Source organism: Bos indicus x Bos taurus, chromosome 17 (assembly GCF_003369695.1).
Source record: "Bos indicus x Bos taurus breed Angus x Brahman F1 hybrid chromosome 17, Bos_hybrid_MaternalHap_v2.0, whole genome shotgun sequence".
In the NCBI taxonomy this organism is placed as follows: domain Eukaryota; kingdom Metazoa; phylum Chordata; class Mammalia; order Artiodactyla; family Bovidae; genus Bos; species Bos indicus x Bos taurus.
In genome coordinates, this window is record NC_040092.1 from 20,682,322 (window position 1) to 20,700,158 (window position 17,837).

General features: G+C 47.6%; 1 protein-coding gene across 3 annotated transcripts in view; it reads right to left on the minus strand.

Moving 5' to 3' along the window:
* RILPL1 (Rab interacting lysosomal protein like 1) overlaps positions 1–17,837 on the minus strand; it is a 41,761-nt gene that overhangs the window by 20,861 nt on the left and 3,063 nt on the right. For all 3 annotated transcript variants that reach the window (XM_027566987.1, XM_027566986.1, XM_027566988.1), the window contains exons 2-4: positions 12,744–12,894; positions 4,901–5,019; positions 4,016–4,237 (exon numbers count right to left, since the gene is read on the minus strand). In XM_027566987.1, the coding sequence (XP_027422788.1) occupies positions 4,016–4,237; positions 4,901–5,019; positions 12,744–12,894 (492 nt within the window). The remainder of the gene's footprint in view (positions 1–4,015; positions 4,238–4,900; positions 5,020–12,743; positions 12,895–17,837) is intronic.

Consider the following 17,837-nt stretch of genomic DNA (forward strand, 5'->3'; position numbering starts at 1 on the left):
TGACAGCCATGGCTGCCGTCGTCTCCTTGTTCAACTGTCCGCCATAAACTCAGAGCTGATCCTCCCACTCCCCTGCTGAAACCCTGTGAAAGAATCCACAGCCTTCACTGCTCAGAGTTCTGTGTGTGGCATTCTCAACCCTGACTCTCTGACACTGACGACAGCTGTTGTCCTGCCTGGCCTGCACATCTCTGGGCTGGGTCACGGCAGCCTTCCTCTGGAGAAACTCCTCTTTCCTACTCTCCGTGCATGTGGCTTGGATTGGCACCATCATGGAGAGCCATGTGCTCAGAAATGGACAACATGTATAATCTAGACCTCAGACCACAGTGATTGATTCAGGTGAGGTCATGAGAAGGTTCCTGAGACTTTTGCTGAGAATTTGAGAAAGAAGCAATTTCTTTCCACTGCGGTTGCAAAGCTGGTTGAGTAGGGGCCACTATATGGCAAGAGGCTGCTTGAGAATGACACCAACACAGAGAGAAGGTCTGAAACAAATTCCTGCCAGCGTCATCAGGGCACCTGGAACCAGCTATACCTGAAGCCGTCATTAACTCAAAGCTTTTAGTTACACAGTCCCAAATTCCTTTTTTTTTTTTAATCCTTGAACCATTTTAAGTTAAGCTTTTGTCACCTGTAGCCAAAAGATTCTACTCCAATTTCCCTTTTAAGACTTCTCTCTCTTCCTTCCTATCTGTATCTCGCAGGTTCTTGTCCTTCAAAGAACCTAGGAGTGTATGGCCCAAATTCACAAGATACTTAATGACTCTGCTGGGACTTGAGCCAGCCTGATGGAAAGTTCGTCTATCTTACCTCCCTCACCTGGAACCCAAGAGACCAGCACAGTGCCTGCAAACTGGAAAGTCAAAAAATATGTGCTGGAAGAAATGGGAAGCTCTGAGTTTTTCTCTAACAGTTCATTACACTTTTCTGAAACAGTATATCCATCTTCTACATCTGTCTATCAATATCTTAGCATTGTAATCACTGACATTCAGCTGAAGCAACAGCTGGTCCATGAAACTCCATGCCACCCCCATCAGGATTAACTGCCCCATCTCTATGTTCCTGGAATATCCCAGGGGCACATCTACGTGGGAGATACCTTTGGTGCCCTGGGTCACATACTGGGCCCACCCGGATTTCCGCTGCAGCTGTGGTGTGGTTCCATTCATGTGGACAGAGCCCCACCTCGAGCACACACTGGATGTCTTTCCATTTTTTTTTTTAATATTTACTTCATTTATTTATTTGGCTGTACTGGGTGTTAGTTGCCACATGTGGGATCTTAGTTGTGGCATGCAGGATCTAGTTCCCTGAGCAGGGATCAAACTCAGGCCCCCTGGATTGGGAGCTTGGAATCTTAGCCACTGGACCACCAGGGAAGTGCCCTGTCTTTCCATTTCCCCCCCAGTTTCTGCTCCACAAGTTCTGCCTGGGAGTACTGGTAGGGATAACACCCCTGGGGACCCCACCTCCCCTTAGTAATTGGGGACAGGCATTTGTAGATCATTGCTCTAAGACTTTCTCCTCCAGAAAGACTGTTCTGGGAGGTCTTCTCTGAGGTCCCAGAGGGACTGAGCTTCCCCATGGCGACCTCAGTGACACACCCTCAAATTCCCTTTTCCTCTTTCCCTGTGTCAGTTCTCTGGTCTTTGAGATCAATCACTTCCCCAGTTAACCTCCTGCCCACATTTCTCTTCTCAAGCTCTGCCTCGAGGGAACCCAGACAGAGACAGCTTCTTAGTGTGAAGACAATCCCGTCCCACCTTGAGTGTGGCTGCTGGGGTCCAAGACTGTCTCCTGCACTGGGCTGTAAGCTCCTCAAACCTCCACAGCGCCCAGCACAGTGCTTGCAGATAAAAGCCAAGCTCCACTCTGCAGCACTGGCCCCTGCCAACCTCTCTGACCGCATTCAGACCCTCTCCCTCCCTGTCAGCTTGCACACCAGCCATCCTGACTTTCTTTTTTCTTTTGGGCTGCACCATGTGGTATGTAGGCTCTTAGTTCCCTGACCAGGGATCGAACCCTTGCCCCCTGCATTTGAAGGGCAGAGTCCTAACCACTGGACCACCAAGGAAGTGCCTTACTCTTTCTTTCTTATTCTTCCTTGACTGCACTGCAATTTCCCCTGCCACAGGGCCTTTGTACAGCCACCCCCCTTCACCTAGTTCACTCTCATTCTTTCCATTACCTCCTTGGCAAAGCCTTTTTGACTCCCTCAGACTATCATGGTAATAATAACAGCTAACACTCTAAATGAACTAAGTCATTGAATTCTCATAATAACAATCTGGGAGTAAGAACTCTTATCAGTATTCCCCTTTTTTTTTTTTTTTGCCAAACCACATGACTTATGAGATCTCAGTTTCCTGAGCAGGAATTGAACTCAGGCCACTGCAATGAAAGTACCAAATCCTAATCACAAGGCCACCAGGGAACTCCCTAGTATTCCCATTTTAGAGACGAGAAAACTGAGATGTGAAAAAGCTAAATAATTTTCTAAAGTCATGGCAGTGGTACGGAGTAGAGTAGATATGAACCAAAGCAGACTGGCTCTAGAGTCCATGCAGTTGGGGCATTCTGGCACTATGGCTCTCCTTTAACATAAATTGCTGGTTTGCTTTTTGGGATATAATTCACATACCATAAAATCCACTCTTTTGAAGTATAAAAATCAGAATACATTTTAGTGCATTCAAGGCTGTGCAACTATCACCATTATCTAATTCCAGAAACATTTCCATCGCCCCCAAAAGAAACCCTGTACCCATTAGAAGTCTCCCCTCTCCCAGTCTCTGCAACCATCCGTCTTCTTTCTCTCTCTATGGATTTGCCTGTTCTGGATATTTCAAACAAATGACTCACACAACATGTGGCCTTTTGTCTGGCTACTTACACTTAGCATGTTTTTGAGGTTCATCCAAATTGCAGCATGTCTCAGTATTCCATTCCTTTTTATGGCTGAATAATATTCCACGATGTGGACAGACCATATTTTGTTTATCTAGTCGCCAGCTGATGGACATGTAGGTGGTTTCCACCTCTTGGCTGTTGAAACTAGTGCTGCTATGAACGTGTGTACAGGCCTTTCTAAAATATATTCCTGCATTTGGCTGTGTTGGGTCTTAGATGCAGCGCGTGGGCTTCTTTAGCCGTGGCACATGGGCTCCAGAGCGCACAGGCTCAGTACTCGCGGCACACAGGTTTAGATGCCCTGTGGCACGTGGAACCTCAGTCCCCTGACCAGGGATTGCTCCCTGCATTGTCTCCTGCATTGGAAGGCATTCTCCCAACCACTGGACCCCCAGGGAAATCCCTGTGTACATGTCTTTAGGTGGACACATGTCTTCAGTTTTCTTGGACATATACCTAAAAGTAGGATTGCTGGGTCATATGGTATATTAGGGCTTCTCAGGTGGCTCAGCAGGTAAAGAACCTGCCTGTAATTGCAGGAGAGGCAGGAAGCACAGGTTCAATCCTTAGGCTGGAAAGATCCCCTAGAGGAGGGCATGGCAACCCACTCCAGTATTCTTGCCCGGAGAATCCCACGGACAGAAGAGCCTGGTCGGCTACAGTCCATAGGGTCGCAAAAAGTCAGGCTACAGTCCATAGGGTCGCAAACAGTCGGACACAACCGAAGTGACAGAGCACGCATGCACGCATGGTATATTATGTTATTATCTGTCTAATGTCTTTCTCTCATACTAGCTGTAAGCCCCATGTGGACAGGAACCAGGTGTCCATTTCATCCCCCATGCCTATAACATAGTCAATAATTATTTGAATGAATGAATGAACAGCAGATGCCCAGTAACCACCAGCGAGCTGGATACTCAGGGCTAGAATGCTGGAAGTCCTGGGTTCCAGGCCCAGCACTACCTCTGCCCAGCTGTGTGTCTCCTGGTCAGAAGCTGGCTCTCTCTGGGCCTCCTATTTCCCTCAAGTATAATGGCGAAAGCAAGGCAGCCTGGCCCACCTCGAGCCAGCCTACAGAGGCCGGCTTCCCACTCACCACAGGCTCCTCCTCTCCATTTTGGTTGAGTTCGCCTTGTAGCCTCTCTCGCAGCTTCCCAAGTTCCGCCCGCAGGCTGCCCATCTCCTGCTCCTTGGTTTGCAGATCTGCCTCCAGTTCTACCTTCTGTTCAATCAGAGCCTTCCCCTGGGCCTCTACCACTGTGACTCGATGCCGGAGGTCGTGGTTGATCTTCATCAGCCGGGTCTGCTGCTGCTGCAGCTATAGAGAGAGAAAGCCCACTGGACGAGGCCGCCACATACAGTAGCTCACGTTGTGCACTGAACAAGGGCAAACCGTCTACAGGCATGCCATTCATACTGTACACGCTTTGATTTGCTTGAAATTTGTTCACATTCTTACAACTCTGTTGATGCCAGAGATGGGCAATTTATATATTTACTATGATAATTTTATGCCAAGTGGAAGATAAGGGTCTTGTTAGTATATTATGACAATTTCCCAACAGAAGGAAGTAACACACTTTGAGAAAGGGGTATCTTTTTTTAATTTAACCAGAGACAAAGTATAGGTTCTTGAAGGGGCCGGGACAATGCCAGGCCATGAAAGGGGTGGACTGGACGAAGCCTCAGGGTCAGAAAAAGGCTGACCAGGCCCTGGAACTTCCTCAGTGTGTGGCAACAGTCAGGTCAGTGGGCATTGCCACGTTCCCTCCTACTGTTCCAGTGAAGACTTGGCTGAGGGGCCTATCCATAGTGACTGTTTCAGGGCTGGGCCCACCAAGCCACGGGCAGGATCCCTACATTGTGGAGCCCATGGAGTGAGACCGAGCGGGAGAAGGGGAGCTTTCGGAGGGGAGGGTGGAGTCCCTTACTGGTACCTCCTGGCCAGGGGTGGACATGGCAGGCGGGGTTCAGCACTTACCGCCTCAACATCCTCGTTCTTCAGCCCCAGCTCCCGATCTTTGGCACGGATCTCATCTCGCTGTTTGTCCACCACCTCCTTCAGCTTCTTCATCACCTGCCGCTCCCGCTCTGACATGCCTAGAGAGGGGCGAGAGGGACCAGCAGGTGAGTCTACCTCCCTCTCCTGCTTAAACCATCGGTAGGGATTTCCCTGGTGGTCCAGTGGCTAAGACTCTGCACTCCCAATGCTGGTGGTGTGGGTTGGATCCCTGGTCAAGGAACTAGATCTCACATTTCCATTTCATGGCAAAGAATCGGCATGCTGCAACTAAGACCTGGCAAAGCTAAATAAATAAATATTTTTAAAATGTTCATAGCAGCATTATTTGTAATAGCCCCAAACTGGAAACTGCCAAAATGTCCGTCAGTAGTAGGATGAAAAGATAAACCTTGAGAGTGACAGGCAATGGAACGCTGCACAGCAGTGAGAAACAGCGACTACCAGCTGCATTTGAAATTGATCAAGTCAGTTATTTCTCCAGACACTCCCTGCTCCTCAAAGGAGACTCTTCAGCTGGAGTCCTAACTGCCAGGCCCCCAGACTGCTGATGGGGAATCACAGGGCCATCTGAGGGTTCTGGGCACTGGGTATCCCTCTCTCAAAACTCCTGGGCAACTGATGTGAGGCAGGACCTGGGCCTGGGGTAGTGGAACAAGAAGACATGACTAACATTTCCAGAAAAACCACACCTTAGACACAATGCTAGAGCGAGTGTGTGTGTGTATCTCTGTCTGCGTAGGGGAGGGGGTTCTGAAATCAGGTGCAGGCAGAATCTGTGAAAAATCCACAAAAACATTTGCTGTCTTCTCTCTGAGCCCCCATCCTGCAAAACCCCAGGGCAGGAGTATCAGGGGCTTAGCTCAAACAATTTAATCCTTGGCGGGTACATTCCACTCTGAGGAATCAGATGAGTAGAAATCAAGTGGGATGGAGGCAGGGAAGCACGAGGTCCAGAGAAAGGAAATCTGTATTTGGGACCCACCTACATCTGAGTTCCCCAACCAGGGACTGAACCCAGGCCACCAGAGTGAAAGCAGCACGTCCTAACCACTGGACCACCAGGGAATTCCCAAAGAAAGGATTTTTTTTTTGGCCACACAGCATGGCTTGCAGGATCTGTTCCCAGGCTGGGGGTTGAACCCGGGCCATGGCAGTGAATGTCCAGAATCCTAACCACTAGCCACCAGGGAACTCGCCATCCGTCACCTTCATGGGTGTTGGTGGCCGTAGGATGGAGCAGTCAGAGAACACATGGTCAAGGGCTGGGAGTCTGGGGCTAGGCTACTTGGACTCATTCACAGCTGACCTGGTGCCTGTTTTCTGACTTGCAAATGGGGGTCATGTGGTGGCCCCATCTGGGGGGCTCTTGTGAGGCTGCCTCTGTTAATCTACGTGAAGTACTCACAACAGGCCTGGCCCAGAGTGAGTGTCTCCAAGTGTCATTTTATCTATAAAAGAGAAATACCAGTTCTCCCTGCTCCAAACGCTCTGCTAAGACATAGTCCGAGAGTGCTGGAGAAGTGGTTTGAAAAACTAAAACGTTAAGTGTTTTGAAGAGATTCACAGACATAGATAAAAGCCGGGAGTTGTGTTGTTACTCCCTCAGTCGTGTCCAACTTTTTGTGACCCCGTGGACTGTAGGCTGCCAGACTCCTCTCCCCATGGGATTTCCCAGGCAAGAATACTGGAGTGGGTTGTCATTTCCTTCTCCAGGGGATCTTCCCAACCCAGGGATCCAACCTGTGTCTCCTGTGCCTCCTGCCTTGGTGAAGGATTCTTTACCATCTGAGCAATTATTTAAGTCACCCAGCAATTCAAGACTCTGGGAGCTAAATTAACGAGACATTCAGGGGACTTCCCTGGCTCTCCAGTGGCTAAGACTCCATATTCCCAATGCAGGGGGCCTGGGTTTGATCCCTGGTCAAGGAACTAGATCCTACATGCCGCAACTAAAAATCCTGCATGCTGCAATGAATATTGAAGATCCCAAATGCTGAAACTAAGACCCAGTGCACCCAAATAAATAAGTAAATAAAAATATTTAAAAAAAGAAACTGCACCCTTGTGCCCAAGGGTAGGGAGACTCTTAGGTGTAACTTACACTCCAGAGCTCACTGCCCTGCACGGACTTTATTTGGATTCCTCCTTTCCCTGTCCTGATCCCTCCACTTCCCCCAATAGTCTTGTCTAGGGGGGACATCCTTAATCAATCACCTGCAGGGGAACATCCTCGTCTCAGGGTCTCCTTATAGAAGATGCTGATATAAACAGAGCTTAGCTCACTCTATCCTCAGAATACTTTACAAAGTAGGAATCCTGCTGTTCCCACTGTACAGTTGAAACTGCGGTGCACAGTAGCTAGTGAACTTACACAAGGTCACACAGCTGAGGAGCGGCACTACCAGGATTCAGGATTTAGGCACTGTTCAGGATTCTAGACAGCGTATTAATAAGCAGAGACATCACTTTCCCAACAAAGGTCCGTCTAGTCAATGCTATAGTTTTTCCAGTAGTCATGTATGGATGTGAGAGTTGGACCATAAAGAAGGCTGAGTGCCGAAGAAGTGATGCTTTCAAACTGTGGTGCTGGAGAAGACTCTTGGGAGTCCCTTGGACAGCAAGGAGACCAAACCAGTCAATCCTAAAGGAAAGCAACCCTGAACATTCATTGGAAGGACTGATGTTGAAGATGAAGCTCCAATACTTTGGTCACCTGATGCGAAGGTCCGACTCATTAGAAAAGACTCTGATGCTGGGAAAGATTGAAAGCAAAAGGAGAAGGGGGCCGCAGAGGATGAGATGGTTAGACAGCATCACTGACTCAATGGACATGAACTTGAGCAAACTCTGGGAGACAGCGGAGGACACAGGAGCCTGGTGTGCTGCAGTCCATGGGGTCGCAAAGAGTCAGCATGACTTAGCAACTGAACAACGACAACCAGGACTGAAACTCAGGTAGCCTGGCTCCAGGGTCCACACTCTCGCAACCGCTTTATCACCCCTCAAAGTGCTCTATGTAAAATACACATCAGCCAACAACGGATGGGTGGATCAACAAAGTGTGGTCTACCCATACAATGGGATATTACTCTGCCTTAAAAAGGAAGGAAATTCTGACACATACAACATGGATGAAAGTCAAGGACATTTACGCTCAGTCAAGGACGTTTATGCTCAGTGAAGTAAACCAGTCACAAAAAGGCAGATATCGCATGATTCAATTTCTGTGAGATACCTGGAGTAGTCAAAATTATAGAGACAGAAAGTAGAATGCCAGTTGCCAGGGGCTAGGGGAGGGAGGCATGGAGAGTTATCATTTAACGGGACAGAGTTTTAGATCTGCAAGATGAGATGAGTTCTGGAGTTCAGCTGCACAATGTGAATGTACCAGACCCAGCTGAATTGTATACTGGGTGAGATGGTTAAGATGATAAATATTATGTACAGATTACTACAACAAAACATATATAAGACTTTCCTGGTGGTGCAGTGGATAAGAATCCACCTGCCAATGCAGGGGACACAGGTTCAATCCCTGGTCTGGGAAGATCCCACCTGCCACGGAGTAACTAAGCCCGCATGCCACAACTGCTTACTGAGCCCAAGCTCTAGGGCCTGCAAGCCACAACTACTGAGCTGGCATTCCTAGAGCCTGTGCTCCACAACAAGAGTAGCCCCCACTCAGAGCAACTAGAGAAAGCCCTAGCACAGCACTGAAGACCCAGTGCAGTCAAAAACAAATAAATAAAAATAAAACATATATGTATATTGGAGAAGGAAATGGCAACCCACTCCAGTACTCTTGCCTGGAGAATCCCTTGGACAGAGGAGCCGGGTGGGCTACAGTCCATGGGGTCACAAAGAGTCGGACACAATTTAGCAACTAAATATCGACAACAACATATAATATAACATTCAGTTCAGTTCAGTCCCTCAGTTGTGTCTGACTCTTTTCGACCCCATGAATCGCAGCACTTCAGGCCTCCCTGTCCATCACCCGGAGTTCACCCAGACTCACGTCCATCGAGTCAGTGATGCCATCCAGCCATCTCATCCTCTGTCATCCCCTGCTCCTCCTGCCCCCAATCCCTCCCAGCATCAGTCTTTTCCAATGAGTCAACTCTTCGCATGAGGTGGCCAAAGTACTGGAGTTTCAGCTTTAGCATCATTCCTTCCAAAGAAATCCCAGGGCTGATCTCCTTCAGAATGGACTGGTTGGATCTCCTTGCAGTCCAAGGGACTCTCAAGAGTCTTCTCCAACACCACAGTTCAAAAGCATCAATTCTTCGGCGCTCAGCTTTCTTCACAGTTAAACTTTCACATCCATACATGACCACTGGAAAAACCATAGCCTTGACTAGACGGACCTTTGTTGGCAAAGTAACGTCTCTGCTTTTCAATATGCTATCCAGGTTGGTCGTAACTTTTCTTCCAAGGAGTAAGCGTCTTTTAATTTCATGTCTGCAGTCACCATCTGCAGTGATTATACATAAATAAATAAACTACAAATTTCAAAGACTTAATATGAAAAAATATGCAAAATATCCTATGGATAATTATTGATTTGGCTGTATCATGCAGTTTGCAGGATCTTGGTTCCCTGACTAGTACTGAACCCAGACCCTTGGCAGTGAAAGCGTGGAGTCCTAAGCACTGGACCACCTTGGAATTCCTCTACTGATGATTTTTTAAATTGATAACATGTTGAAGGATGATACCTTGAGCCTATTGGTTTAAACTGGAATTACTTTCACCTTTTTACTTTTTTAAATGCCACCCCTAGAAAAATTATAGTCATATCTGTGACTTGCCTACAGTTTTTGGTAAAAGGTAAAAGATGTCTCAGCTTCCCTTCAGACAATGGCTAAGTGGTCAGTCTTCAGCCTCTCCTAGTGACAAGAGTTGTTTGTCCAGAGCCCAAGAGTTTTTCTCCAGAGGCCTGAGCATATTTTCGTTCCCCCACCCCCCATCGCTTCCATATCTGTAATTCATCTCAGCATGTGCTAACTAGTAGTTTCCAAGTGCTGACAGGACGGTTTCCAAATACAAGAGGCAGTGAAGTGCTTTTTCATCTGGAGACTTTCGGGGAGCTGGAGACGAGAGACTGGCGGGTGCTCCGAGCCCAGCGCCCAGTATCAATGGCTGGGAAAGCACCACTGTTCCAGGCGGGTTGGCTCTTATTTTTGTTTTGTTTTTCTTTTTTAATTACTTTATTTATTTATTTTTGGCTGAGCCGGGTCTTCTGGCTGTGTGGGCTTTTCTCTAGTAGCAGTGAGCAGGGGCTCCTCTCCAGTTGTGCTGCTTGGGCTTCTCACTGCGGTGGCTTCTCTTGTTGTAGAGCACAGGCTTCAGTCGCCGCAGGGCATGAGCTCAACAGTTGCAGCTCCCAGGCTCTAAAGCAAAGACTCGGCAGTTGTGGCTTAGCTGCTCTGTAGCATGTGGGATCTTCCTGGATCAGGGATGGAACCTGTGTCTCCTAAATTGGTAGGTGGATTCTTTATCCCTGAGCCGACAGGGAAGCCCTCTTTTTTCTTTTCATAGTGTTTTTTAAAAATTATTTTTTGGCTGCCCTGCGCGGCATGTGGGATCTTCGTTCTGCAACTAGGACTCGAACCCACACCCCTGGCCATGGAAGCCAGAGTCTCAACCACTGCACCGCCAGGCAAGTTCCAGGGCCGGCTCTTCTAAGCAGGCACCCCACCCCCTCATCCCCTATATCTCTAGTTTGCCCCAAGTGATGCCCGACACATAGTCTAACTTCATGGGGGCACCTCTCCCCAGGAACCCTCTGTCCTGTGTCTGTTCCTCTCCAAGGTGGAAGAAATGCTCTTGTCCCTGTTATGTTCCCATAGCTTCCTGTGCAAAATAAAAATAACCGTGAGAGGCATGCCTGGCATCCGCCCAGTTTCTCCACTTGGGTGGGGGCTGCAGCCGTGCAGAACACCCGAGCCTCCCTGAGCTCAGCCCTGGGAGCTGGACCCACGTGAGATGCCAATTAAGTGCGTCTCAGATGGCACCTGTGTGGGCTGTCTGATGAAGAGCCCAGCAGGGACGCAGAGAGCCGAGGCACAGCCCTCCCACACAGAGGGTGCCGCGTATACACAGATGCAACGAGCCCCGAGAAAGCAGCTCCGGGTGTTGGGACCCACACCTGGCAGACCCGAGGCCTCTGGGGCATCACTGGGGCAGGCAGGGGAGTTCCCACATCATCCCTGGAGCCTACTGGGTGACCTCCAGAAATATCACAAACCAAAAGAGGGCGAAGGGTGCCTCGTGAAGTCCAACAGTTACCACAGGCTGCAGCAAGTCCACTTGGAGGTATATACCTCTCGAAGCACCGCAAACAGGGACTTCCCTGGGGGTCCAGTGGATAAGACTCCACGCTCCCAATGCAGGGGACCTCGGTTCCATCCCTGGTCGGGGAACTAAGAGCCCAAATGCCCCAGCTAGAGAAGCCTGAGTGCGAGCAACGAAGACACAGGACAGCCACAATTTATTTAAAAGAAAACAAAAAACACCAAAAACATTACGTCCACATAAAACATATACCAGAACCTTCACAGTGGCATTCTTTACAACACCCGAAAGTTGGAAACAAGCCCGCATCCATCAGTGGAGGCATGGATAAAAACAAAACGTGGTCCAAACAGATAAGGGAATATTATTAAGCCATGAAGGGGAAGGCTGCACCCCCTCAGCCCGTTTTCCTCCTCTTTTTCAAAAAGGAGATTGGATAACAATAGCTCATAGTGACAATAGTTAAAAACTTTCAGCGTGTGGGCACCACGTACTATTTTAAGCAGTTTACATGTATTAATTCATTTAATCCTCACAACAATCTTATGACAGAGACAGGGTTATCTGCCCCATTTTCACATGGGGCACTTAGGCACACCAAGGTCAAATGACTTGAGCAAGGTCACTCAGCAGGTAACTATCAGGTTAGGAATCACCCCTGGTTAGCACTCTTTGAGCACCAATGCTTATCACTGCTAAGACTTTTGTTTTCACTGCACCGTTCATGTCTCAACAAAGGAAACCCATGGAAAAGAGGGCCTTCGTACCTGCTTTCCCCTCAAGATATTTGCATGGCTCGCTCCATGACTTAACTAGGGCTCAGATGTCACCTCATTAGAGAGGCCCTCCTTGATCACTGTATCTAAAAAAGCTTCTCACCAAGTCAACTCTATCATATTCCACCCACCTTCCTTTTCAGTTCTTCCACAATGTGGGTCAGAATCAGGACTGTGCTATCTGTTTACATATTTATCGTCTATCTCTTCTGCACTAGAACATAAGCTTCACGAGGGCTGGGGCTTTGTCTTGTCCAAGATGTATCCCCAGTGCCTGGAAAAGAGTCTGGAAAAGTGAGGAACCTCTAACAATTTATTAAATGAACTGCTCAGTTTCATCACCTGTAAACCAGACTACACAATTTCTCTCGGGCAGAGTGATGGCGGGAACGGCTTCCCCGGTGGCACAGTGGTAAATAACCCGCCTGACAATGCAAGAGACACAGGTTTGATCCCTGGTCTGGCAAGATCCCCTGAAGGAGAAAATGGCCACCCACTCCAGTATTCCTGCCTGGGAAATCCCATGGACAGAGAAGCCTGGTGGGCTACAGTCCATGGGGTCACAAAGAGTCGGATGCGACTGAGCACGCACACCTGGCATGTGATGGTGTAAATGCACGTGACATGAGACACGACGCTTGGGACCATCCTCAGGACTCACTGGTGATACTGGTGATGACGATGGGAAGTGCCTTTCCCCTCACCTCCCGTGCCAGCCCCTCCCTTACCTTCGTGTTTCTGGAACTCCTCCTCGGAGAAGCTGACGTCCTTGTGGGAGAGGTTGGTCATGAGCTGCTTGTTCTCCTCCTGCAGCTGGGCGATCTGAGAAAGGAGGTCTTGTGCTTCCCCTCGCCACACGTCCTCCACCAGCTCTAGCTCCTGCAAGGGCGAGGGGCCAGTGTGAGTCACTCACTGCCTGCCCAGGGCAACAGCCTCACCCACCCTACCCCGACACTCAGGAGCAGCTCAGAGATGCTGGAGCTTTGGGGTTGTTCCCTTCTCCGCAAGAACCAGGCATCAGCAGGTGAGAAGTTCAGGCATCTCCAGCCTACAAGGCAACTTCACAAAAACTAGAAGACGCCCTTCCTCTGGGCAAGGCCCGCACTTACACTGTTAGGACCCAGGCAGGTTAGAACTGCCCTGAAGACAACCACGGCACCGGATCTGCACCTTTTAACAACCCAGACAGGAGACAGAGGATGGAGGGGCAGCCCCAGGTTACAGGGGCCTGAACGTACCTGCCCTCTAGGGAGGTCACATCCCTGATCCTCAGACAGACTTTCCATCCCAGTAGGACACATCTCTTTCCAAGAGACAGAGAGGGCTGCAAAGATCCCAAGGATGTTCCCTGGCCCCGAAGCTCCTAGTATACCTGAAACAGGCACCTCTTCAAGTAGCCTTGAGCAACTAACTTTAGAACTCTGAGCCTCAGCTTCCCTTAGCTGGGGAGCCCTAATATCAAGGCTCACAGTGAAGAAAACAAAAACACTAATTTGAAAAGATACATGCACCCTTCTGTTTACAGTAACATTATTTACAATCAAGATCTGGAAGCAAACTGAGTGTCCACTGATAGATGAGTGGATAAAGAAGATAAGGTCTATTTACACAATGGAATATTACTGAGCTGTAAGAAAGAATGAAATCTTGCCATCTGTGACACCGATGGACCTAGAGGGTATGACGCTAAGTGGAATGAGATAGACAGAGAAAGACAAATACCACATGATTGCAGTTATTTGCAGAATCTACAAACAACATAGATACAGAGAACAAACAGGTGGTTGCCAGAAGGGAGGGGACTGGAAAGGGAGTGAAACAGGTGAGAGGGGTTAAGAGGTACAAACCTCCAGTTACAAAATAAATAAGCCACAGGGATGTAACACATAGCATAAGGAATACAGTCACTAGTATTGCAATAACTGCATGGGGACAGATGGTTACTAGACTTATCATGGAGATCGTTTCATAATATATGTAAATGTCAAATCACTACACTACACACTTGAGACTAATATATAATACTGTGTGTCAACTATGTTTCAGTAAAAAAAAATTAAAGGCTTACTGGTTGAATGTGAGGATAAACAAGATGCCTATTAAATAATTTTGTGGATGGCTGTAATCAGAGAAATGCTGTAATCAGAGAAACAGATAATAACAAGTGTTGGCAAGGATGTGGAGAAACTGGAACCCTCCTGCATCACTGGTAAGAATGTAAAATGGTGCAACCACTGTGGAAAGCAGTCTGGCAGTTCCTCAGTAAGTTAGACATAGTTACCATATGACCCATCCATTCCACTTGTAGGGTCTGAGAAATGAAAACATGTGTCCACAGAGAAACATGTACACGAACCTTCACAGCAGCATTATTCATAATTGCCGAAAGGCAGAACCAACTCAAACATCCATCAGCTGATGAGCAGGTACATAAAATGTGGTGTATCCACACAACGGAATGTAATTCAGACAAAAGGAATGAAGCATTGACACAAGCTACAGCTTTGATGAACCTTGAAAATACGATGCTGAGCGAAAGCAGCCAGATGCAAATGGTCATTCAATGTGTAATTCCATTGATGGGAAATGTCCATGATACAGATGGACACACAAAATGCACAGATACAGAAAGTATATTGGCAGCTTGACAGGGGCAGAAGGGTTGGTGGAGAATAAGGAACGACTGTTAATGGGCCTGGGTTTTCTTTCCGGAGTAATGAAAATGTTCTAAAACTGATTGTAACACAAGTCTGGGAAAAAAACTAAAAAAAACATTGAATTGTATGCTCTGAATGGGTGAACTGTACGGCATGTGAATTATATTCAATAAAGCTGTTGCCAAAAAAACAAGTACTTTGTAAAACCATTAACTGTATAGAATGCTTGCTTAAAGCATGGATACTGGAGCCTGTTGACCTGAGCATGAATTTAATTTCTGCCACTTACTAGCTGATCTTGGACAAGTTATTCAGTCTTTGGGTGCCTTGGAAATGAGGAAGATAGTGTAATATCTACCCTGCAGGTTTTCATGAGGATTAAATGGTTAATATATGTAGATATTTGGAATTGTGCCCAGTACCCAGAAAATGCTAAACATGTTTGTTGATTTCTGGTCCTCCTACAACCCATCCCAAGCCAGCCCAGGTGGCCAGATGTCAGCATCGCCTCCGTTCATCTTTCAAATAAGTTCCTAAATCCCATCGCCTTCATCAGGAAGCCTGCTGAACTTGGGAAATGAGAGGTAATAACTTAAGTATTCAGACAGCTGGTTCAAGGTCACCAAGGGAGGTGAAGCGTGGGGCCAAAGGGCAGAAGCAGTGATTGAAAAAAGATGGAGCGACCATAGGACCTTCCCACATGCAGGTATGGACTAGAAGTAGAGTCAGGCTCCTCCTGCCCCAGTCCTCTCTGCTCCCACCTGACAAAGGCTGGGCACACAGTGCTATCAGCCTATCAGTCAAGTGTAAATGGCTGGAGGAGGCAGAACAACGCCCCCCAGAGATGTGCACAACCTCATCTCCCTGGAACCTGAGAATATGTGACCTTGTGCAGCAAAAGGGACCCTGAGATGGGGAGATGCTCCTGGGTTATCACAGGTGGACCCAATGTAATCACAAGGGCCCTTAAACATGAAAGAGGGAGGCAGGAAGGACAGAATCAGAGATGAATGATGGGGGGACTTCCCTAGTGATCCAGTGGTTAAGACTCCACAATCCCACTGCAGGGGCGCGGGTTCAATCCCTGGTCAGAAAACTAAGATCCCACATACAATGTGATGACAGAAGCAGAGATCAGAGTCAGAGATTTGACGATGCCACACTACTGACTCTGAAGATGGAGAAAGGGGCCACAAGCCAAGGGATGCAGGTGGCCCCCAGGAGCTGGAAAAGGCCAGGATTCTCCCCTAAAGTTGCCAGAGGGAATGAATTTCCTGACACCTGTTTTTAACCCAAGTGAGACTCCTTTCTGACTTCTGACCTCCAGAATTTTATCCAGTATTCTTCATATTGATATTATTCATAGTATCATATTATCCAATGTGATAATAAATTTGTGTTTTGCGTCAGTAAGGCTGTGGAAATTAGCTACAGTAGCACTAGATGAATACAATTTATCTATTATCCCTCAGTTCTTTTTTTTTTATTCTTCTCTCAGTGAGCTGAACTTGATGCTGGGGGAGCTGGTTCTTGCCCCTGAGCTGATCAAGGACAATTTGATCTTGCCTCCACACCAGCTAAAAAGGCTTTTCCAGGAAGTGGCCCCTGACTGATCATCTCCTTCACCTTTTCTTGACACTGTTTTCAAACTCCTTATGCTGGCCCATGAGGCCCAGAGTTATCAGATCCCTGTACCTCCCTGAGGGATTCCCAGTTGGCTCAGTGGTAAAGAACTTGCCTGCCAATGCAGGAGGTACAAAAGATGCGGGTTCAACCCCTGGGTTGGGAAGATCCCCAGAAGGAAATGGCAACCCACTCCAGTATTCTTGCCTGGGAAATCCCAAGAACAGAGGAGCCTGGCTGCTACAGTCCATGGGGTTGCAAAGAGCTGGACACAACTGAGCCACCAAACAATGTCTCCCTGACCTCTTCCTCACTTGCTCTGCTCTCGTCATACCAGCCTTCTTTGCATTCCATGCACACACCAACCTCCTACCTCAGGGCCTTTGCACTTGCTGCACTTCCTGCCCAGAACGCCCCTCCCCCAGATCTCCCTATGGCTGGTACCTACCCTTCATTGGATCTCAGCTCAGATGGCACTTCTCAGGGAAAGCATTCCTGACTGCTCCATCTATGAGACCCCAATGCTGACCAGTCTCTTTTATATTTCCCCATTTTATCTTCTTCATGGCACTTATGATAAGCTGAAATGTTTTAAACTGTAAAAAAAAATCTATCTCCTCACGCTAGAATCATATCATTCTATTAGAGTAGCCATTAGTCATGTGTCTACTGAGTACTTGGAATGCGCTGGTCTCAACTGAAACATGCAGTGAGGGTTAAACATTCACCGAATTTCAAAGACATGGTAGGAAAAAAAGAATGCAGAATACCTTATTAATAATATTTTGGTAACTGTGTGGTGATGGATGTTAACTGACCTTAGGTGGTAATCATTTTACAATACACACATATATCAAAGCATAATGCTGTACACCTAAAATAGTGTTATCTGTCAATCACATCTCAATAAAAAGTACCTTTACATTGATTACATGTTGAAATAACATTTTGGAAAGGCTGGTTTGGTATGTTATTAAAATTAACTTCATCTGAGGAATTTCCTGGTTGTCCAGCGGTTAGGACTAGGTATTTTCATTGTTCTGGGCCCAGATTCAATCCCTGGTCAGGGAGTTAAGAATCCGCAAGCCACAGGTGAGGTTAAAAAAAAAACGTTAACCTTACCTATGTCTTTGTATCAGTGTGACACACCACATTTATTTCTACGGAACAGCACTGCACTAGAAAGTCAAACCCCTGAAGACAAAGACCTCATCTCTTGTGGTCACCACTGTGGCCCAGAACAGTGCCTGGCACTTTGTAGGTACTCCATAAATTTATCTGTCGAATGAATAAATAACGTATGCTGTTTACATGATATGCACCTGCCACTGCTTTCTAAAGTCTCTCTCTGTGTTTTCCCGTCTTCCCTGTTATGCACTCGCTGCCTGAGATGAGGACCTGGTCTTCCTTTCCTTTGCATCACCTGTGTTACCTGGGAAGGCGCTGTGCAAGCTGTAGTCAATCAGCGGGGTTGCGGACTGAGCAACCAGGCAGTACCTGGTAAGACTGTGGCCCAGGTCTAAGTGATGAACAGAACTGAGT